Below are 24,670 nucleotides of genomic sequence, written 5' to 3'. Positions count from 1 at the left end.
TTCAAAGTTCTTATTTTAGATTTTTAAGTATCCCTAGGGAGGCATATTTTTTAAAGTTCTCTTAATATTAAAATTCTGTTGTTTATAATCTCTTTTTATGACCCCAGATGGATCTTCATAATAATTATAGTTTATGAAACAGGAAACATTATCTGTACATTGACTCTTTTTTTTTCATTTTTACTCTATCAGGAAACTAAAACCCAGTGTGTACGCATTGCTACAAAAGGTAAGAGGTTTGCTTTTTTTGCTTGCTTTAAGTACACTCACCCCCTTTCTAAAATGGAAGGACTTTGTTCCCTGCTTCAGGGCTAAATATGACATTTCTGTTATAGTTAGTTCTGTGACTCACTTGGGTGTCTTTAACAAGTAATGGGGTGCTACTTCCCATCCTCTAGTACTTGACTGAAGGAATCTTGTTATGATAATAGGAAAGATCTAGAAAACCCTAGAAGGACTTATTTCTGCCAGTTAGTGTCTGAAAGGTCTTATGCTGCTGATCCACCAATATCTTAGGAAAAGGTCAGCAATCGCAGATGAAAATAGCAAGTTGCTTGTTTAAAAACCTCTATTACTTTCCGTCGTAGACAATCAAACATAAAAAGAACCAAGCTAATTCATGTTTATGTAAGATTATAGGGATAGAGATTGGTCCATATCTTCATCAGTAGTTCAGTTAGATTGAAGATCATTTACTTTTTTAAAAACTTATTCTGAGAAATCAGATCTGTGATGATTAGCTAAGAGCCAGGGCAATTCCTGCTGACCTGGCATATTATGGTTTAGCTGCCTAGTTTCTTTTGACAAGAGAAAACATTTGCATCTTTGAATGAATATTTAGAGTTCCAAGTGGGGGAAAGTCTCCTACATTCTCTGTGTTTTTAATTCTTTATTTAAGAGTTACTTGATTGTGCCAACAAAGGAGAAATTGCTACTTGGTGTATTCTAGCAAGAGAAACATGAAAAAGCTGTCTGCATGCAGACGTGGGCCTCCTCAAAGGGTTGGTTCTTTGGGTGGTTTGCTGCCGGAATTAGTAGCAGACCCACATTTGTGTCCAGTAGTTGATTCATTTGGGGTAAAAATGAATGGCCATATTCTGTTTGTACTGGCATCTTTCCTTTCATCAGTTTTCTCCATCTAATCATCAGTCTGCCCAATCAGCATTTGTGCTTTACTCCTGATTTGTAAGGCAATAAAGAAAGACTTTCTCCTTGACTCTTGTGAATAATAAAGAAGCTTTATGGAAGAGAAAAAAACATACTTTTTCAATTCACATATGAAGATTCCTTTTGATAGTTTTTATTTAAAAAAGCAATTGTTAAAGAGAAAATATACACAGATACATATGATGTATAAGGATTTTATTTTAAAAATTTAGCTTATGGATCAGGAACGAGAGTTGAAATTTTTAAAAGATAATAGAAGAAGGCATTTAGGTCTATATCACCTGTGTTTTTCCAGATTTAAAGTAGAACCAAAATTGTAAAAGAGTCCCACATTGACCTCTGAAGTTCTTTAGACATGTCATGCTATGCTTCTGTAACTGAGAAATGATAGCTATATATTATCCTAACTTTTTTTATTCAGTTATTTCATTATTTGCTCTTGCCTGAGATGTTTGTGTCCTTTTATCTCTCTCTCGATACAAATTTTAAAAATGACAAATATCACATGATATTTAAACTATAGGAGGATTGAGATCCTGGAAACAGTCTTACCATGTGGCATAGAATAATTGACAGAAACTTTGAAGTGGTAAAAAAAATAGTCCATTATTTGTGTAATAATCTAGCTCTGCTACACTTCTGGATCTCAGGAATGCAGTGTAGCGTGGTGTAGTGAGTAAGAGAAAGGACTCTGGCCTTATACTATCTGAGTTCAAATATTGACTGCGTCCCTTAGGAATTTTTTAGTATTGAGAAAATTATGTAAACCCTCATTCCAAAAATTAAATAATAGAGTACTTACACCTTCTTATTGTCGTAAGGATTAAAATATATATAGGCCAGACACGGTGGCTCCTGGCACTTTGCAATGCCAAAGTGGGAGGATAGCTTGAGGCCAAGAGTTTGATATCAGCTTGGGCAAAATAGCAAGACCCTGTTTCTACTGAAAATTTAAAAAAAAAAAAATTAGCCAGGCTTGATGGAGCTCGCCTGTGGTCCCAGGTACTTGGGAGGCTGAAGGGAGAACATCGCTTAAGCCCAGAAGTTCCCGTGCCACTGTACTCCAACCTGGAGTGACAGCTATGATCATGCCACTGTACTCCAACCTGGGTGACAGACTGAGACCCTGTCTCTAAAATAATAAAATAAAATATATATGAAGTGCTTAAATAGTGCTTAACATATTATAAACAGTACATGTGTTAACTATCTTATCATTATACTAATAATTTTGTACTTAAGAGGGACATAATTTATGTTACACAGTTATGAATGAAATATATATAAAAACAAAACTAAATTTTCGGGATCAAGATTGCTAGGACAGGGGAGAAACTAAGGGTTTTTTGTTTGCTTGTTTTTTAATGTTTCTGCCCAGGTCTAATATATTTTCTTCTCTGAACATTTAGCATTTTTTCCACATATGAAAAGCTAGCCCTGTTTCTACAAAAACTAAAAAAAAATTAGCCAGGCGTGGTGACATGTGCCTGTAGCTCCAGCTACTTGGAAGATGGGAAGATTGCTTCAGCCTAGGAATTTGAGGCTGCAGTGAGCTATGATTGTACCACTGCACTCCAGCCTGGGTGACAGAGTGAGACTCTGTGTCAAAAGAAAAAAAAAGAAAAGAAATGAAATGAAAAAGAAAAACTACCACATTTATTAAAGTAACATCAACTTATTGCCTGACTACATTTTAAACTAACATGCAAGTATGGTCAGCTTTGGTGTGAAATTTTTCAATATGAAAATAAAAAGTTTTCTGACAGGGCATTTTGAAGAAACATTTAATAGTCAAAATGGCATAATCATATGACTGGGAAGAGGCATGAAGGAACCTTCTGGTGAAGGAGTGGTTCAGTATTTCACAGGTGCATATGTAGGTAAAAATCTGTCGAACTGTACATTTAAAATGTGTGTACTTTACTCTTATAAATTTCTGTGTGGATATGTAGGTAGATAGGTAAAGTATTTCCCAATATAAAAAAATGAATTATACATTAAAAATTGCGTGACCAGAGTTAGAAATAGCACTGAGTATATTATAGAGGAGTCTCTGGAGTTCGAAAGGCTCCCCTTGCTATCTTCAGTAAAGGTTTCCTTCTATCGGATGAGGTGCATTTTCAGTACATAAGCCACTTTCAGTGAGAAGGACAACCCTGCCCAGGAATCCCTGGGCTGAATGAAAAGGGTCTAGAAAGGACTTTTCTTAGTCCTGGATGACTCCTATGGGCAAGTCTTGTGTTCCACCTGTCCCACAGCCAGACCCTCCACTGTCCCCCCACCCCCATCCCCTTTCCAGTGTCAGTTGTGAGTACTGAAGAGCTAGAACCTTGCTTTCCTAATATCCTTTGTATTTAGATCAATTTTGCTGAAAAGAACTTAGTTCTCTGGAAAATCTGGTGTCCCTCCATAAGACATTCCAGTTTGTAGTGTGACCTTTTACCACACAAATTTTCTGTTCAGGCCATATGCAAGAGTCTGTTGTTTTTTTTCTCATTTTTTTGAAAACTTTAAACATTCCAAATGTAGCCTTGGACAAAGTACCTTGAACAAAGTGTGTGTTTCTCTCACTCACTCTCTCTTTCTCTGGAAATTGTTTTTCCATCCCCTTTATTTTAGAAAAAGTTGTATTTTGTATGGAGAAGCCAGAGTTCATTGTTACATGTAAGTATTATATTTAAATAGAAAATAAAACATTTTACTAAAACAAAAAAAAAAATATTCAGCCAAGTTTGAAACTCTGATTTAATAGTCTTATACATCACTGTATGCCAGGGACAAGTAGAGTGAGAGTCATATTAGATACAATAAATATTTGTTGAGTTGGTAATTGAATTTGAACAAAACGTAAGGTAGATACTTCAGCTTTCATGTTTAATCAAACAAGTTACAGTACTGTCTGCAATTTTGAAAAGTATCAGAGCAATATGTGAGTTAAGACAAATTTATTAAATAACTAGAGTTGTTTTTATTTCTTTAACCGTGCATTTATATTGTAATATATATTTCATATTCTAATATAGAATACTTTTGCCAAAGCTAAGACTTTATTTTAGTAACAAAGCAGTCAGTTAAAAATATAATCTATAAACTAATGTGAATTAAATTAAATTTAATCCTAGTCTGTGTCTATATCAGTTGTATTCAAATGAGTTTGCTTCAGCTGAATTCTGTGATAGGAAGACAGTTTAGCTCAAATTGTCTTTTCATTGTGATCACTGCTATTCTTATGACCATATTCTATAGCTTCTTTGCTTTCCTGGTACTCACATTTCAATGTGAAGGACCTATTCAAGTGAATTAACCAGAATGAATGAGTTGATATATTAGAGCACAGAGTCCAAAGAGAATCTAGCTATTATTACCTCTTATTACTTAAATTCGGGATGCAGGACATTATGATGAGAGATTAAAATTCTATCAAGTGTCATAAGGATGGACATAACTAAGTGGCATAAGAATGTACCATGTTTTGCTAATGAGAAACTCTGACTTCATTGGTGGATGTCTGTAAATTTTACAGTCAAAGTAGAAATAATAGTTCTGAATATTTTTATAGTTCTCAAGCATAAGATCAGAACTAGAAATTAAAAAGGAGTAACACATACAATTTTCAACATTCGTCTTTTCCCAATATCTTGAATTATTCTTAAAGTTGGTGACAGTTCACCCATTACTGCTGTATATCTGGAATACTCTGTGTCTAACTGTTTTCATCTTAATTCACTTCAAATTGGATCCCGGAACCCCTCTTTCTGCTCTCGTTGCTAATATAAGTAGACTCTTCTCCACCATGTTCCTAGAGAAATAGCCAAGTCACCGAAACAGAAAAGATATGAGTTGAGGACCTTCGAAGGTGCATGATCACTGTTTTCATCCCAACCCCAAGTTAGATGGAAGTTAAATATTTCTTTGCTTTAAAAGTAACAAACTATTATTGTTTGCATATGGAGTATTACTAGTCTAATAATTTTTGACAGAATGAAAACTGGGATGCTAGGATATAGAGAGAAATGGAAAAAAATAGAACCAACCTGAAGATGATTCAAGCATTTTGCTTTTATGGAAATTAAACTGTTTTATGAGAAGATTTCTGACCTATTACCCTCTCTTTCCTGAGAAGCCTGTTGCAGGTACCTTACATTTATGGCCACGTCTACAGGAGAGAAGTGATAACATTCATTCATAAACTGATCAAACTGTCACTGTTAACCGTGGAAAGGATAGAGTTTCTAACCTAATTTATTAATGCTGTAATCACATACTTAGAAGAGACTGGAAAAACATAAATTGGTACAACCTAAGGGAACTAACTTATAATCCATTTCAGAAAAAAATTCATGAAGCTAGGTGGTTATATCATCAATATTCAAAAATCAATAGCATAGCAGCAACAAAACAGTATTTTAAGATGATGTCATTTATAATGTATCTTTAAAAATTAGAGTAGGAATATATCTGGCGAAAGATAGATTACACCTCTACACTGAACACTACAAAATCTTACTGAGAGAAATTAAACAATACCTAAATTAATGGGAAGACACACCATGTTCATGGATTAGAAGATTCAATATTGGTAAAATGTCAGTGCTCCTACATTAATGTGTAGATTTAAAGCAATCAAAATCCCAATTTTGTTAAAAAAATTAACAATCTGATTCTAAAGACAAAATGGAAATGCAAAAGAATAAGAATATGCAAGGCTACTCTTAAAATACAGTTCCTGGATGTTATCAAGGCCAATATAAAGTTATAGTGACGAAGACAGTGTGGTAATAGCACAAGAATAAAAATTCTGACCAGTGAAAGAGAAACTCCAGTAATAGATGCACACACACACATTCACCATTTTTTATGACAAAGGTAAAACTGTAGGGAAGAGGGGAAAGGATACTGTTTTCAATAAATGATAGTTTTTCCATATCTATACATTATATCTTGACCCCAACTCACACTATATAAAAAATATACAGCTACATATAAGAGTTATAACAATATAGTTTTTAGAAGAATATAGAACATATTTTATGATGTTACAATAGTCAAAGATTGACTCCACCATCCTCCACCAGAAAAAAAATAAAAATTTAAACAATTTTTTCAAAAAATAATAGGCAAGGATTTCTTAGACAGGAGATAGAAATATGCTAAACAAAAAGGAATAAATGATAAATTCTACTTAAAACCTCTTTCCTGTCAAAAGATGCTATTATGATAGTAAAATAGAATTTACAGAGGAGAAAAGATACTTGTAATACATATATCTGAAATAGGGCATATCGGAAACATATTTAAAAACTATTAAAACTAGTAAGGAGACAAGAGACAATCCACTAGAAAATGGAGAAAACACTTGAGCAGACACTTAAGAGAAAAGGAAATACAAAATGATCAATTAACCTATGAAATGGTGCTCAACAGGAAAATACAAATTGAAACCACAATGTGATTCCACTATACCTACACCAAAATTAGTAAAATGAAAAAGTGTAGAAAATACCAAGTCTTAAGAAGGATGTAAAATAACTGGAAATCTCCTACCATCCTGCTGGTGGGGGCATACATTTGCACAACCACTTTGGAAAACTGTCTAGCAACATGGACTGAAAGTAAACCTACGTCCCAACAATTCCATTCCTGGGATACTCACCAAAGAAATATGTATGTTAATACACCCAAAAACATGTAATACAAAATTTATAGCAGCACTATTTATAAAAGCAACAAACTGGAAATAACCCAGCAACAACCAGGAGTAGATTGGATAAGTAAGTTGGGTATATTCACATAATGCCATGCTCTAAAGCAAAGAATGCAAACTATGACTACACAAAGTAATATACATAAGTGTAACAAACATTATTTGAGTGAAAGCCAGACAACAAAGAATATACACTGTATTGTTTAATTCATAAAAAAGAGATAAAATAACTAATAAAAGTTAAAAGGTATATGCAATACTTATATAGATGTATTATGATTTAGATATTATATTATCTGGATATGTATCTGTCACAGGGGTTCCTGAGACTACCCTCAGATTTGGTGATTCACAAGGAGGACTCAGTCATCCTGTGAGTTGTCCTGTTCTCATGGCTGTGACTTATTACAGTGAAAGGATACAAAGCAGAATAAGGACAGGGAGAAGTCACATGGACAAAATTCAGAGGAAGCCATGTGCAAGCTTCCAAGAGCCTCTTCCTATGAAATCACACAAGACATGCTTAATTTCTCCAGGACAGAATTGGGACAGCACATGTGAAATGTTTTGTATCAAGGAAGCTTATTAGAGACTCAGTTCCTAAGGTTTTTAGTGGGAACTGGTCACATGGACCCCTTCTTGCTAGCATCTGCGAAGATTCCCTACTCCCAGAAGGAAACTAGACTTTTAGCATAAAGCACATTATTTGTACAATTTAGGCACAATGAACCACTCTTCTCAGGGTGGATGGGAACCCTCCCAAATCCGAGTTCCCGGACATCAGTCCAAGGTCAACTTTGCAAGCAGCCCATTCCAATAATTTCAGTCTTAGTCCTGCTACGTTAACTCTTTTCTGTACAATAACTATATCAAGTGTCTAAAGGGCTAGTTAAAAGAATATTTGAAGAAATTAGAGAAAATCCCAAAAATTATACATACAATTAAGGAGGTAGAAAATTGGATGTATGAAAAATAATTAGAAAATTAATCATTATTGACACTAAGAGAGAAATCTGAGGAATGATTTAAGGACCTCCTTTAGATAAAGAGTTATGACATAGGATAAAGTCACCCATAGCCTGTATCTCCCCCAAATCCTTCTCTAAGTAGAGAATATGGGCCTACTTTATTTGAAACACTTCTGAAAAGTATTTCTTGAAAACACTCTTTAGAACATTCTAAGAAATGACAGCTCATTTAGTTATTTGCCATTCAGATTGTATACCAGCTCATATAATGCCTTGATTCATTAATTATTTGCTGAACAATCCTAAAAATTATGTTTATCCATTACCCATTCATACTTTTACTATCTTTTTATACCCAATATGTATGCAGTTCAGATTTTCAAACTCTTACTTGAGTAAATAAGAACAGGTATTTAAAAGCATATTTCTGGCTAGGTGCCGTGGCTCACACCTGTAATCCCAGCACTTTGGGAGGCCGAGGCAGGCGGATCACAAGTTCAGGAGTTCGAGACCAGCCTGGCCAACATAGTGAACCCCCGTCTCTAATAAAAATACAAAAAATTAGCTGGGTGTGGTGGTGGGCACCTGTAATCCCAGCTACTTGGGAGGCTGAGACAGGAGAAGAGCTTGAACCTGGGAGGCGGAGGTTGCAGTGAGCCAAGATCGTGCCACTGCACTCCAGCCCGAGCGATAGTGTGAGACTCCATCTCAAAAAAAAAAAAAAAAAAGCATATTTCAGATATGTTCAGGTATGGATAAAGAAAACAACAGAAAGATTAAGAAATAAAAATACATGATGACATAAAGTCTGTGAATTGTGGTGATAAGTAGATACAGCATTGAACAGAAGTTTAAGAAAGTACAGAAATCTGACCTTAGGCCCCTTAAAAACCTGACCTTAGGCCCCTCTCATTGACTACTCCTTAACCATTAGCTATGTGCTGAATAAAAGCTGGGAAACCAGAGAAATTAAAGAGGAAAGAGGGAGGGGAAAACAAAGTGGAAGCTTCACAGAGGTATTCACAGGTCATTCCAAAACCATGGTATTATGCTCACTATTAGCAACAATCTAAATGAAGAAAAGGAGAAGAAAGGAAAAGAAAGGCCACATTGCCGGTGCTTACACAAGCCTAATTCCAAGATTAAAAAAAAAGGCGGGGGGGCTTATTTCCTGAATAATGGACACTTCTGGTAAAGGAGCCAGAAAAAATTTAAAGACACTTTAAGCATGGCCAGACATGGTGGCTCATGCCTGTAATCCCCAGTGCTTTGGGAAGCTGAGGCAAGAGATCCCTTCAGGCCAGGAGTTTGAGATCAACCTGTGCAACACAGGGAGACCCAGTCTCTACAAAATAACTTTTAAAATTAGCCGGGCATGGTGGCACACATCTATAGTAACAACTACTTGGGAGGCTGAAGCAGGATGATCATTTGAGCCCGGGAGTTCGAGGCAGCAGTGAGCCATGATCACTCCACTGCACTCCAGCTTGGGCAACAGAGCAAGACCCTGTCTGTAAAACAAAACAAAACAAAAAACAATAATCAATGCAGGAAATGTTTAGGCAACAATCATGGCAAATACAAAGACATTAAGAAAATGAAGAGGAGATAGGAAAAAAAATGTATAAATGGAAAAGGACACTGCTAAGGAATTTAGTAACCCCAAATTCATGAATGGTTATAATCTAATATAAAAAATATATCCAACTCTACACCATTACTTAGGTCTTAAGCCATATTTAAATTATAAATATGAAACCAAGTATCACAGGGCCAGTTCATTTATATATATTGGTTGTAGATCATTTTCAGTTTAAACTACCCCTTTTTAATTTTTGCTATTATTTTAGTATGTTTTTCTTATTCTTTGAGTCCTTTAGAAAGTGCTTTGAGGGCTGTTTACTGGAAAAAGTGAATTCAAATTGCTCTTTGCCAAAATAAACTTTGTAACTTTTCAGTTCTCTAAAGATAATGATCAAATTTGACGTTTTAATGAAATAGTTTCTTAAAATTGAAAGTGCCAAAAAACTTTCGAATATATGGAAAGAGAAAGATGGATGTGATAGGACATTTTTTTACTCTCATGTTTAAAGTTATTTATTTCTTTGTTAAATCAAACAACTCAGGGGTTTAATTTGGATAGAAATAAAAGTCATACAGTCTCACCACCACAGCCTTTTAGAAACATGGAATCCTAGGATCAGGGAAGTTAAGTGTCTGTTTAAAGTATCATTTCATATCCTCATGACCTGTGGCAAAGCAGGATTATAAGCTGGTCCTCCTGACCCCTAGTCCATGATTCATTCTTCTCTGTGCTAAATGTTCTCCATGGTCAAGGCTCTCTGATGGTAGGGATATGAAATTGAACATAAATGAATCTGTCTTCAAAGAGTTTTTATTATTTTAAGTAATATGTGAAACTTAAGTAGTATGATACAAATGTGCTATGTTCAAAAGAAAAAAGACAAAGTGGCTGGAAAAGTGTAGGGAGCAATGCTTGTGTCCCACTGCAAATGGCATTAGCCGTGGATTCAGACTAGATTCTAGATTCAAATTCCCCCTCTGCTATTTATTGGCTATTAGGATTTGAACAAGTCATCTGAACTCTCTGTGCTGATGTTTTCTTATTGTATATAAAATGGAATTGGAGTTGAAAATTATTAATTTTCAGAACTAACAGAAGAGCAGAGATAATAGATGTGAAATTTCTAGTAAAGTACATGTGAGACATTTTTAATACATACTTATAATTCATTGCTATTATTACTATTATTCATAATTGCTTATGGTGGAGAAGCTAAGAGAAGAATTTTATGGAGGAATCAACATTAAATCTTACTTTTCAAGATGGACATTATTTTGACAGTTGGAAATGAAAGGGAAGATGATCCAATTAGAAGTAATTAGGTAGAACAAAAGCTATAGGACTGGAAAACATGCTTTACATCTAAAGAATAAAAGTTTTCTGTCTCATTCATATCAATGCAGGGAAATAAAAGCTGGAAAGTTTATGTTCATATTGGACAGCACCTTGAATTCAAACTGCATTGCAAAGGCAACAGCAAATCACTGAAAGTTTTTGAAGTGAATCCCAGCTATATGTAACATTTTGGGTTAAACAAAATCTCAATAGCATATATGTTAGATTGATGCAGTAAAATAGTCGAGGTGAAGAAACAAGCTGAAAGCCTGGTATAGCTCTTTGTTCTCAGCCTTTTCTCTTTTCTTCCCTTTTTTCCTTAACAATTCATCTCACAACAATTGGGGTGGGGCAGAGCATGGTAGGACCCACACCAGTGGGAGAGGAAAGAAGCAGCAGTGGCCCCACAGACCTTGTCATAGCCTGAGCCGGATGGAAGAGGCAGTCTCACAGAGTATCAGCCTCGTGTGGCATTTCAGAAGTCAGTCAGATTCAGAAGCTTGTCTTCATGGGGACGGTGGGTGGCACGACCCCGTGTGGGAAGTCAGAGCTTGAGCAGGGAGGAGAGTGTCCACATGTGGAGGTGAACTGCTGGGGTTTTAGAGCCCAACTAAGGTGAGTAGAATATCAACACAGTAGGCAATCCACCTTGGGAAATGAGAGCCCAAGTGTGGTGAAAAGGGGACCTGTCAGGGACGCATAGCATGGTGTGAGGTGTCAGAGTCCAAACCAGATGAAAAGCTTGAGGGTGGGGAGTCAGACTCTGAGGGAGGTTAAGAGGGTGTCCATGCAAGAGGGTGGCCCATGCAGTGTGTCAGAGCCTTATCAGGTGCGTGAACTTCCAGGCAGAGGTTGGTCATGTGCAGGGTGCCTGAGTCTGCATGGAGTGAGAAGCACAGCCGCACAGGGAAGGAGGTGACAGCAGAGATGGCAGAGATTACATGTGTGGCGGGGTGGGGGTGGGGGGAGAAAGTTAAAGAAAAAACACAGGTGAAACTGTGTGTATAGGTGTCTGTGTGTGTGTATGTGTTCCATACACATAGTCCACTGAGAGAGCCTGGGAGCAACAACATACTGATGGAAAATATGCCTAATATCCAGATGTTGGTGTCGAAATACCATTATCCAATAAAAGTACCTGGGGCTCTTTGGATAAATGGCTTATTCCAGGGCTGGAACAAGGAAAGTACAACATGAAGCTAGATTATTATTATTATTATTGTTATTGTTATTATTATTTGCCAGAAAGTGCTAAAAAAATAATGAGGGCATAGCAAGAGGACACAATTGCCAACCTCAAGGGGGCCCCTCATTGGCTGAACCAGAGGCCTATTACTTGAGAATGAAAATAAAGATGGTGATTGATTATAACACTGAATAAAATAGGAAAGCACAAGTCCTTACTGATATAAATAAATATAGAGAGAAAGATGGATGAGAAACCAGGTATTTATATAGTTTCAAAGTAGCTCCCCAAAACTTAATAATTATAAAAGGGTACAGATAAACCTCACATTGGAAGAGCCTAGCAGATGCTTTGACCAAATGATGAAGGTGAACAGTATCCATGTTGGGAAAGACATTATGGTTTCCCACTAGGATGCAAGAAAAGCACAGCATCACTTTTGTGATATTCCAACCAAAGATGTATATCCTTAATCTAAACATTTAAAAAATGAGACAAATCCAAATTCAGGACATTCTACAACATAACTGAGCTATAATTTTCAAAACTGTAAGGCCTTGAAAGTGAAGGGAAGGCTGAACTGTGCAGGCTGAAGGGGACCAAAGAGATATAGCAACTAAATATAGTACATGATTCTGATTAGATCATTTAGATACGAAGAACATCATTAGGACAATTGCAAATTTTGAATGGGATCCGAAGTTTAGACAGTAGTTAATTTTCTTAAGTTTTAACGTCATTTTGTGATCTGTAGGAAAATGTCCTTGTTTATGGGAAATACTAAAGTATTCTGGATAATGGAGGCATTAGAGCAGTAACGTACCCTTCATGCTTAGTAAAGCGAAAACAAGGGAGTAGTGTATTTGCAAATTTTTTGTAAGTTTGTGTGTTTTTCCAACATACAAGTGAATTTTAAAGCTGTTGTACTAAAATATGGGGAGCAGATGAGTGATTACATTAAAGAATAAGAAATAAGGATATGGAGGATATGATGGTGGAGTATAAGTTAACATGTCTTGGTGTGTATCAGCTGGGAACAAGGAAGCTGAAGACTTAAATATGATGCTGAACTTCTGTCCTGAGCCAACCACACTAGGAAGATGTGATGTCAGTCACAGAGACAGAAAAGTCTGCAAACAAAGGCTGAGATTAAAAAAAAAAGATTTATTCCATTTTGGAAAAGCCAGGTGTAGGGTACCAAAAAATACCTAACATAAATGTAATTGGAAAAACTATAAATAAAAGTGTGGAGAATGTCTGGAACTAGAGAACTTAGAACTTGGGAGTGGTAAAAACATATGAACAAGATAATATAGAAAGACGAGGAGAGCTCCTTGCAGGATACCCATGTTGAGACAGTAGGAGGAAGAAAGTGAGGTAGGAGAGAAGCTAGAATAGAAGCAACTGGATTGAAAGGTGCATAACCAGTGGAGTGCCTTGTCACAACACTGAGGAAAGGAAGATATACCAAGAAGGGGCTTATAAACAGTAGTTAGTATTTTAAGCAGCATAGAAAGCTCAAATAAAACAGGATGAGAAGAGGCAACTGGGTTTGCAAACCGGGATGTCTATGGTTGAGTTTAGAAAAGGGAGCACCCAATTAGAGTGACTGGGCAAAAAGATAGCGAATAGAAGCAAGACTTTAGCATGAACAGGAGCTGAGAAAATAAAGTGGTTGGGGAGACTTTCTTTTCCAGAAATGCATTACTGATAAAAAGGAGATTACTAGGATTTTAATTTAGGAAAGAATTATTAAGCATGGTAGAGACTTGAGCATATTTTATTTATCAGAGGAAACCTACCAATGGAGCAAAAAATATTGAATATATATAAGAAAGAATACATTTCTAGAGGAAGTAGGCAGTGATATAATTGAACAAATGCAGAAACATATCTTTTAAAACAATAGGGAATAATTGAACCTGTGAGGGCAAATGGACAAGTGACACCAACAGAAAAAATTGAGAAGTGTATTAGATTATCCATTTAAACAAATTAAATGAAGTCCTGTGCAGAGAGTACAAGTATCAGATGTGGAACAAGAGACCAGGAAATTTTTAAAAGTTTGAAAATTCTTGAAGGACAACGTGAAAGAATTTAAATCTAAGAACTATTAGCATACATACTGAAATAACATCATTTTGAAAATTTTTCAGCGTGTGAGAATCATTCTAAAAAATTCCCAGTATAGGCTGTATGCCATGACTCGTGCCTGTAATCCCAACACTTTGGGAGGCAGAGGAAGGAGGGTTGCTTGAGCCCAGGCGTTCAAGACCAGCCTGGGCAATATAACAAGACCTATTTCTATAAAAACTTAAATTAAAAATTAAAAATGCTTCGTGTAATAGTTTGTTTCCTGCCTTATATCTCTGGTGGCAGCCAGCACATAAAGAGAATAAAGACATTGGCTTGACTATTAAACATATGAATTAAATAATCAGCATCATAGTGTTTAAAATAAATTGTCATGTGGTTCCATATTATGATGCAAGAGAAGAGATATCCTGGGAGTTATGTTCATTGCAGTTGAGACAAATGGTTCTGCCTGTTGACTCCTTGAGGCAAGAAGTCACTGAGAAGATATGCTTCACGAATGGAGTGGAAGAGTTTATCTAAACTGTACTAGAAATCGAGAAAGCCTTTCCATTTATAAAATAGCCTATTCAAAACCACAATTGTTCTAACATATGAAAGGGAATTCGGTTAGCTGTATATTTGAAAGCAAAAAGGAGAATACGTCTCAAGAAAGGTGTTTGTGATACATTAAGAACATGGAGCAACACTAGAGAGTCACTTGTACAATGAGACAGGATCATTGTGTAACTTGCATGCTCTTTGTCTTTAGGTTCAGTTCTCTCTACTGAAAAAATACTGTTTGAGATTGTTTGATATTGATTTGCTCTATTTTTTTTTTTCCTTGAGATGGAATTTCACTGTTGTTGCCCAGGCTGGAGTACAATGGCATGATCTCGGCTCACCACAACCTCCACCTCCTGGGTTCAAGCAATTCTCCTGCCTCAGCCTCTGAAGTAGCTGGGAATTACAGGCATGCGCCACCACGCCCGACTAATTTTCTATTTTTAGTAGAGATGGGGTTTCTCCAGGTTGGTCAGGCTGGTCTTGAACTCACGACCTCAGGTGATCCACCCGCTTTGGCCTCCCAAAGTGCTGGGATTACAGGCATGAGCCACCGCACCCGGCCTATCTTTGTATATGTAATTTATAAAGTGCCCTAATTCATTATACACTCATGCACACACACAAGTATTTGTAAATTAGCAGCTAAGAATTTTGTGTCATGATGCCATCAAGAATTTATACTGCGATTATTTTTTTCTTATGGAAACTATCTTAACAAGTAACATTTTTATGGTTAGATTTAAATGTGCTGGATCATGCAAATATATAAATTATATTAAAATTTACTTAAAGGATCTTTAAAAGTATTTCACTAGAAATATGCTTTATCCATATCAAACTAACAAAAGAGGCATTTCAATTGAATTTTTATTTTATGTTATTTAATAATATTTAGCATATTATGTCATTTAAAAGTTTCTCAATATATAAATAGTTATTTGTGGAACCATGTACTTATTTACATAAAATTATTCTTAAAGTAAAGCAAGCGAGCATTGATAAGAAATCAAGATGCTGAATAATCCTTAAACTAAAACTAAGAAAGAAAACCAATGGCATGGGAAATTGCAAGTATTGTAATCTGTTTATGTAAGTAGTTTATATTTTGAAACTACTTTGGTCGTATCTAATTTTCCCATCCTGTGAATTTCTGGATTTTTTAGAACAAACCTTGTTACTTAGCATTTAGTTTTGGCAGAAGTTTGTATGTTAGTCAAATCTATTTCTTAAAAAACCTGACATTTCCATAAATAAAAGCTATGAAATCTGATAGAATGGAAAAATTTCTAATACAGGTAAATTTATTTGAACATAGTATTTATGGTGAAAGAGGTTTTTTTTTTTTAATTCAATAATGTTGCTTGTCTATTCATGAACCATTTTTTGATTTCTAATTTCATTTGGATATCAATATTTCTATAGCAAATATTTATGTCCATAGTATACCAGACAATGTTGTAGGCCCTGGGGATAGAAAAGTGAATAAATAGAGTAAAGCCTTTGCTTTTATGGAACTTAAATTCTAGTTGAAAGAAATAGACCAAACACAAACAAATAAGTACAGTCATTCCTTAGTATGCAAGGAGGAACTGGTTCTGGGACCCTGAGGATACGAAAATCAGGGATGCTCAAGTCCCTGATGTGAAAAGGCATAGTGTTTGCCTATAACCTATGTACATCCTTCTGTATACTTAATCTCTAGATTACTTATAATACCAAATACAATGTGAGTCTGTGGTTGTTTGACTCTTTGGATGCAGAACCCATGAATGCAGACGGCTGACTGCATGTGGCATGGTAAATGGTGATAAATCCTTTGAAGAAAAATAAAGGGTTAGGGGATAGGAAATACTGGAAGAATGTGTCTAGGGCATGACTACTTTATATACAGTTATCAGAGAAAGTCTCGTTGGTGAGGTAATGTTTGAGCAGAAACCTGGAGGGAATGAGGGCATCACCCATGTAGGGGAGGAGCATTGGAGGCAGAGGGAACATATGCGGAACCTTGAGGAGAATTTTTCCTTATCTGCTCAGAGAAGGTGGGTCAAATCCAGGGGACGAGCTAGAATGTTCTAAATCAGCTCTTCTTAAAGTTAAGCTTAAGTCAGAATCACTTGAGGGCTTGTTAAGCAGATTGCTGGGCCTCAACTCCACACTTTCTAAATCACTGGGCCTGGGAAGAGGCCCAAGAATTTGCATTTCTAACAAGTTTACCCCTGACACTGCTGGTCAGGTCAACAACTGGTCTAAGCAAGTCCCATTCACCCTCTGCCAGTGATTGGTTTAGCGTTGTAGATGTAATCCTGCCTTGGCATGAGAGATCTAAGGCTACATCTTCTTAGAATGTAGGCCTTCAAAAAATGTTTTCCTTCCTGATTTATAAACAGAGAGGTGGTAAGAACAGCCCCCAACTCGTCCCTATTACCTAGGGGCATTGTTTTATCAGGATATGGTGTTCAGGAAGTTGAGCCATATTGTCTAAACAAATTAGCCAACTCAGAGCCCTAACAACCATGAGGTTCTGAGATATCCATTGCTGGACTTCCTTAATTTTAGATATCTGTATTTGAAAAAAAAAAAAAAAGTCATTATGGAAATCACTACTAGTATGTAATCTGTTATTTGCACCATATAATGTCTGAACTGATATTAGGTTTTTATTTTCCCTTAGGAATTTTAATAAAAATAGTGGCTAGTTTCCGATATGAAGTGTAAAGTTTCAGGTATTTCACAAATGATTGCAAGAAAGCACTTAAAGTTCATGTAACCTAATCATTACCATGATATTTTTTAAATAGTGAATCTCCTTCTTGGTGTCAGTCTAGAATACCAGAAACACTTTGGCTGCCTTGCCATAGGTACTTTGGTGGAACTTATCTTCACTGGCACCAGATATAGCTGGAAATCAGTAACACAGACAGTACCCCGAGAAGCCATGGAAAGAAAAAAATTCCAAAAGCTAAGGCATACATATGTGCATTCATTTTTCATTTGTTTGAGAAACCTAAAGTGGATGTATAATTACTAAAGATTCATATACTCTGGAGTTTACCTCTTCATTTTGTATATTTATATCCTGGGAATGTCTAAGTCAGATTATTATTTACTCAGAATATTACTTATGGTAAGCAATGATGATATAAGTCCTTCCTCACTCCCTCTAAAAATCTTTGACTTCAGTGCTAGCTTGCACTTTAAACATGTATTCCAATATTAAGAAACAATCACTTGTTACAAAAGAGTAGAAGTACATGCAAGATTTTATCCAAAATCCAAATACATAAGACATACCAGCACTGATCATGTTTTGTCTAATTTCTTCACTCTTCTTTCTTTTGTGGTCTATTCACTAATTACTTGATGAAGAATTTGTTTTTTTAAAAGCATTTTCTTCATAATCTTAATTTTGTCTGATGCTGCCTTTGTCAAATCTTTCATTGGTGCCCTTTTCTCTGTGCAGATGGATGAAATGCTTTTATAAGTGACAGACATTCAAAAATAACAAACATGAGAAGAAAAAGAACAGTTTATCTGTCAAGAAGTTACAGTAAAACTGTGGAAGCTGCATTTGGTTGTACTCCATGTGTTTAGAAACTGTTTGAATTCATTTCCATCAAAGTCACCACTGGTGAACTTGAACAACTCCACAGTCTCCACTCTTAAATTGCACTCTTGTGTTTCATCCCTCACAGAATTTACAAAAGTGGAGGGTGGTTTAAATTAAGAGTTAAAAAAAATCTATATTTAAATGGGCTTCAGGGCCTGAAATCCTAGTCTTAATTTCTTAAATTGTACTAAGATGCTTTATTTTTAGCCTGCTGCACGTTGAAGGAAATAGGAAAGCATTAGCAATAAATTTTCAGATACTTTTTTTACCACTTTTTTTTAAAGGGAAGGAAGTTAGGATCAGCTGTGGTAGATTTCGCCTAGCCATTCAGAAACTTTGGGCAGGGATGTGGCTTTTCTTGGTCCCTAGGATGGAATTAGCCTGGGGAAAGCTGCTAGCCCTTCTGAAAACTTGTAATCAGTGAGCAGAATTTTGTAGTTTTTCCTCTGAGTGCCTAAGCACTCTTGCTGATAATCACACTCTTTTCTCCTGCAAGGGAACAAGTGTGTATCATTCTCCCTGCCTGTTGGATCTATGCACAAGTTGTCAAAAATTAATCTGATTTAAGGTTTTTCTTTTCCTAAACTCAGAAGGGAGGAAATTACAGAAAAGTATATTAGTAATAGAGTAATAGACTACAGCCTGAGGGAAATGAAAGCATATCTAAGTGAAGCCAAGGCACGAACAAGTACAATTTTAATGAAATTTAAATCAATGGTTCATGACTTAGAACTGACTTCTGTTAGGCACTAATATTTCTTGCTTTTCTGTCAACATCCTTATCATTGTAAATTCTTTTTCGTTTAAATATAAAGGTACTAAAAAATTAACAGCTAATAGATTATTTTCAACCTGTTTGCAAGGCTGAAGTCTCTCTTTGCCTTTGAAAAACTCAAGTAGAATATAAATGTTATATTACCACAGTGGATTTAAAGGCTAACGAGTGGTCAAATTGTTAATTATTCAGAAATTTCTTATTGAAATGAAGAACTATCTGGATGGACTGTAAAGTTCATGAGGGTATGGGTATCAGCCTCCTTATAATTGTCGGTGCCTGATATTTAAAAGATATGTATTAATCTCTTTGGAATGGCTGAATTAATATTGTTATTCAGAATATTATTTAGTACAATAATTCATAATTATTCTTTTCAATGCCCTGAAGATATATCAGTGTTTTTTTCTGCTATATTTTAATTTTATTGACATAATTTAGAAACAATGTGGAGTGGTCATTTTTCTTTTAATCTAATACAGAATAAGAGAAGTGTTTATAAATAGAAGTTCTGCCTTTGCTTTTGCTTCTGTCCCCACATACCCTCTTAGAATGGACAAAATACAGGAAGAAAACTTTTACCTGAGTTCTTAATTTTATTACATCTTATATTAATTTTCACCTTTTTGTGAGAAAAATAGGTTTAAAAAGTAGTTCATTTTTTACCTTGCCTCCACCTACTAGATGGAGAGTATTGTCATTACTGTAAATAGAGGAAAGAAATGACATAGAAGCCCATGACTTCAAGAAGTTTATGGTCCAACTCATGACACATAAACAGATCTGAAAAAAAGTAAAGTCTAGATAAAACACCTCAAAAATGTGTGTGTGTAATATAAGTATGTATACTATATGTAAGTATTCTACTAAAGAGATAGGAAGTTTTCAAGAACAGCAATGATGACTTGTGGAAAATTTCTGAGAAGTCATTAATTCTCATCTGCATCTTAAGAAGTCAGTTGAACTTTCAACTGGGACTGGGTATAAGCAGAGGCAGAAAAGTTGTGACGGACAAGCTATATGAGGATTTTCCCCAACAAATTTATTCATTTATTCAACAAAAAATATTTAAACACTCCCTGTGTACCAGGCATGATTCTAGATGACAGCATTAAAATGGTAAACAGGACATATCACTTCAAGGAGCTTATATTTCGGATGGGGAAACCAACTATATGTATACTATATATATATACACACACGCATATATACAAATTAAGTAATCAAGATAGTTTTGAAGTTTTGATACATAATTCAGTGAAGAAAAAAAGAGCAGTATAATGTGATTTTGAGTGAGTTTCCTGAGTAAAACTAATTTTGAAAGGATTTCGGATAAATCCTCACTGAGTTGATGTTTCAGCTGAGACTTAAATGAAAAAAAAAAAAAAAAAAAAATTAGCCTGTCTTATAAGTTGCCAGAAGAGCTTACCAAGGAGAAGGAACAGCAGATGCAAAGGCCTTGATGTAGGAACAAACTTTGGATATTCAAGGAATAGAAAGGATCATGAAGGCCTGGTAAACCATGGTAGAGAATTTGTGTTTTAAGTGTGAAGGAGAGCACTGGAGCATATACACAGGGAATCATGATTTGTTTTGTGCTTTTAAGGATCACTCTGGATACGCCATGGAGAAGAGATTGTAAGCTCATCAGATTGTGTTTAGAGCACATACTGCTACAATGGTAGCTAGGACTAAGGGAGTGGCAGTGGCATGAGAGAGAAATGGGCGTATTTAATACTTTTAGATACAGATACATAGTACTTGTTGATAGATTAAATGTAATATAGGAAGGAAAATAAAATGAAGAACGATAGGTTTTTGGCATGTGCGACTAAGTGGATGAATTTGCTGTTTTATTTGGGTTTGTGACATTGTGCAAAAAATAAGCTCTTTGAAATCTAAGTAAGTTGAAATCTATTCTTTCTCAGATAGGATGAGGATTGAAAATGTTGGATTTGATATAGTAGAAAAATCTATTGTCATTAGAAAATAGAATTATCGAATTTTCCAATTTGAGTTACTTAGCATTATATATTCCAAATATTTTCCTAGTTTCTTTTGTAGGCATTTTAGGGATTTCAAGAGCATTTGCCCTACTTTTGTAATAAACTATTTTTAAAATTGAAAAACAGTTCTTAAATATACAAATCTGTCATATACAGAATACTAAAAAATATGGTCCCTTAAATTTTGCCATAAAGTTTCTTTATGCCTGAACACATGTAAAAAAAAAAGTTTTCTTCTAACTCTTTTATATGTATAACTTGAAATTGCAATGTTAGTTACTGAGATGATAGTATGTAATAACATTCAGATTCCATATATTGATAACATGCAAACAAATAGAATATTAAATAGTTTCTATAATATGACATCTATCTTTCTCTTTTTTTTTGCCCCTTCAAGAAACAAAATGTGTTATTTTTAACCCTATGCAACCATCTTTCTTAACCATTGGTTTCAAATTTAGAACACTTCTTTTCACTGATTGGCTTTATAGTAGGAAATGCAAATGATATTGGTCATAAGTGAATTTAAACTTACAAACTTATTAATAAAATAGTTATACTCCATGTCATATTTCTTTTTCAAAATGATTTCATACTAAAAAGTTTGGAATCCTTGACCTAAGTCGATGCCCTCTTCCTATGGATGAGAAGACTGGTGTTCATTGATGATTTGATTTTCTGAGGCAGGACAGACAGTTGAAAGTGTGGGAACAGAAATCAATTCCCTCTACCTTTTTCAATGCACCACATTTATTTCACACTGTCCATGTAGAATCATCAGTTAAAATGATCATATATGTTCAATCCCTATTTTCATGTCAACAAGAATAATATGAGTATATAATTACCAGAGGTCTATCATAATAATTTCTCTAATGTGATTAAAGAACAAGCCAGAGATTTTTATCTGATAGAGTATACTGATAGCATCAAACTGAGGATGCCATTTGTTTATTAGGGAGAATTTTATAATTTAGAGTTTTTTTCAAATAATATCAACAGTAAAGTCTAAATTACTTATTGCCTTTAATTCTAGGAATGTCGCATTAAGTGACTAATGAAACAGAAATAACTATTGCCCATGTAACACCTTCATAGACATTTATGTCACAGCAAAGATGGCAAAATACTTGATAATGAGATTATCCCCCCTACACAACCTTTATTTTAATGCTGTCGATCAAAACTGAGCCAGTTACCATTTCTAGAGAATCATATTTTATCAAATAGATAAGTTATTTGTAATCATGATAATTCTTGGTTGGGGCCTCTGCAATAGGCTGAATAATGTCCCCCCACAAAGATGTCTACATCTAATCCCCAGATGCTGTAAAGATGTTAATTTCCATGGAAAAAGAGAATTTGTTATTGTCCTTAAGTTAAGGATCTTGAGATGGAAAAGTTATTCTGCAGTTTCCAGGTGGATCGAGTGTAATCACAAGAGTGCTGGTACATGTGAGGTAGCAGAATCAAAGGCAGAGAAGAGATGTGATGACAGAAGCAAAAGTGGGAATGACCTGCTTTGAAGAAGACTGGGGCCATGAGCCAAGGAATGCAGGCAGCCTCTAGAAACTGGAAAAATCAAGAAAACAGATTCTCTCCCTTCAGTCTGTAGAAAAAGAAAGCCTTGCCAACACTTTGATTTTAGTCCCATAAGACTCATTTATGACTTCTGATCTCTCAGATATATAAAATATAAATTTGTGTTGTTTTAACTTACAAATTTGCTGTAACTTGTTATAGCACTTATGCCTAATGAATACAAATTCTGGCACCTGCAAGTGTGGTCTTTCTGTAATTGATATCTAAAAACATGAAAATGACTTTGGAATCAGACAGTAGGCAGAAGCTTGGAAGAATTTTGAGGCATATGATACATGGCCTAGGTTGCCTTCAACAGACTGTTAGAAATACGAATGTTAAAGTCTGTGTGGCAAAGGTGCAGAAGAAAATAAAGAACATATTGGAAACTGGAGGAGAGGGGATTCTTCTTAGGTGGCAGAAATTTAGCTGAATTGTGCAGTTCTGGGGAAAGCCAAATTATAAATTATGAATTTGGATATGAGGTAAGGCGATTTCCAAGCAATGTTGAAGGTGTAGCCTTTCCAGACACACATACAAATCTATATTATATATACACACTTTTATAAAACTATATATATAGCTGTGTATACACAGACATTAACACACAAATGTGTATTACATATATATACACTTTTGTAAAACTATAGATATATAAAACTGTATATATACACATACACATTCACACATATACACACATATATATACACATATATATAATACATAATTTGTTGATATTATCATCTTTATGTAGTGGCAGTTCAACATATATATAATATATAATTTGTTGATACTATCATCTTTATGTAGTGGCAGTTCAACATATATATAATATATAATTTGTTGATACTATCATCTTTATGTAGTGGCAGTTCAACCTTCACTTTGATTATGGAGTAGCAAATGCTACAGAAAAGTCTGAAGTATTTTTATACTTAGCAATTAAAAACAGGCCTTTATATTGAATCTCTACATGAAAAGGATTACATTAGTTTCATTGCAGTATTATGGTAACATGATTTCTGCCTCTCTTTTTTCTGTATTTATCCAATTGCAGGGAAAAAGTATTAAAATCCAGTTTGGCCACATTGAAGCACATTTGCAGACTGTTATAGAGCATTGATTTATGATTATTGCCCTATTATAGACAAACAAAGTATTCTTTATCCTTTATCAGTGTAGTGACGGAAATTATGAATTCCGTTCAGTTTTTAATGAAATGTGGATTACTTCAAAGATTATCTATCTGATTTAATAAATGCATTAGAGTAGAAAGTTAATTGGATCTTTTTTGAATGAATGGTGACCACTATGTGTGATTGATAGGAGGGAAAGATAGAATATGATATTCTTTGAGTTTGTTTTATGTATTTAAAACTTCTAGGTTAGAAAATTAATTTTTGTGTGATCAGTTTTCTCAAATAAATTATGTAACCCCTATTGAACTTACAAAAATCATGGAGAAATTTTAATTCATTTTAAAATAAAAATATCTTAAATTTTGTAAAAATGGGTTATAAAAAATGCCACATACTGGAACACATGTGTAGTTTATTGCGTTTTTAGTTTGCAGGCAGAGAAAATGAATTTTACCCCAAACATCTGCATAGTTCTAGATTTGCCACCTTCTGTTTTTGACACAGATCTCAACTAAGCTTCTAATTTTGGAATCTTGTTCCAGTTCTTATATTTCCTATTCTGTATTCAAGAGCTCATTCTATATTAACTGGTAAAGAGGTTATCATTTCTGCTTGGTTTATGTATTCACTCTATATTCTTCATTGTTTAACAAAATGTAGAAATCCAGGTGCTTGCAAATATGATGGTAGAGGTGACAAAGTGATCCTCATCACATTTTGTATATCGTTAGTAGTGGCAGGAAGAGGTTTACAGTATGAGTATTACTAAACCTTATGTACAAATACAGATTATCTTTTAGTTAACAATGTTACTCTTCCTGAGAGATGTTCATGTGTGCAGGTGTGCCTTCCATATTTTCAATTCAAGCAAGCTTGTAATTGCTTGAATATAGCTTTGTTAGTTGCTTAATTTGCTACACCTAACTCTTCCACCAGGTGCTAAATATTGGGACTATTGGCCATCCATTCGGAAA

At 34.9% G+C, this 24,670-nt stretch overlaps 1 protein-coding gene across 11 annotated transcripts in view; it reads left to right on the top strand.

The window, feature by feature from the left end:
* PTPRK (protein tyrosine phosphatase receptor type K) overlaps positions 1–24,670 on the top strand; it is a 560,116-nt gene that overhangs the window by 459,434 nt on the left and 76,012 nt on the right. For all 11 annotated transcript variants that reach the window (XM_055263595.2, XM_063621231.1, XM_055263606.2 and 8 more), the window contains exon 13: positions 193–229. In XM_055263595.2, the coding sequence (XP_055119570.1) occupies positions 193–229 (37 nt within the window). The remainder of the gene's footprint in view (positions 1–192; positions 230–24,670) is intronic.

This window comes from Symphalangus syndactylus, chromosome 2 (genome assembly GCF_028878055.3).
Source record: "Symphalangus syndactylus isolate Jambi chromosome 2, NHGRI_mSymSyn1-v2.1_pri, whole genome shotgun sequence".
NCBI classification, from domain to species: Eukaryota; Metazoa; Chordata; class Mammalia; order Primates; family Hylobatidae; genus Symphalangus; species Symphalangus syndactylus.
Note: the sequence above shows the minus strand (reverse complement) of the source record. Positions and strands in the feature narration are given on the sequence as shown.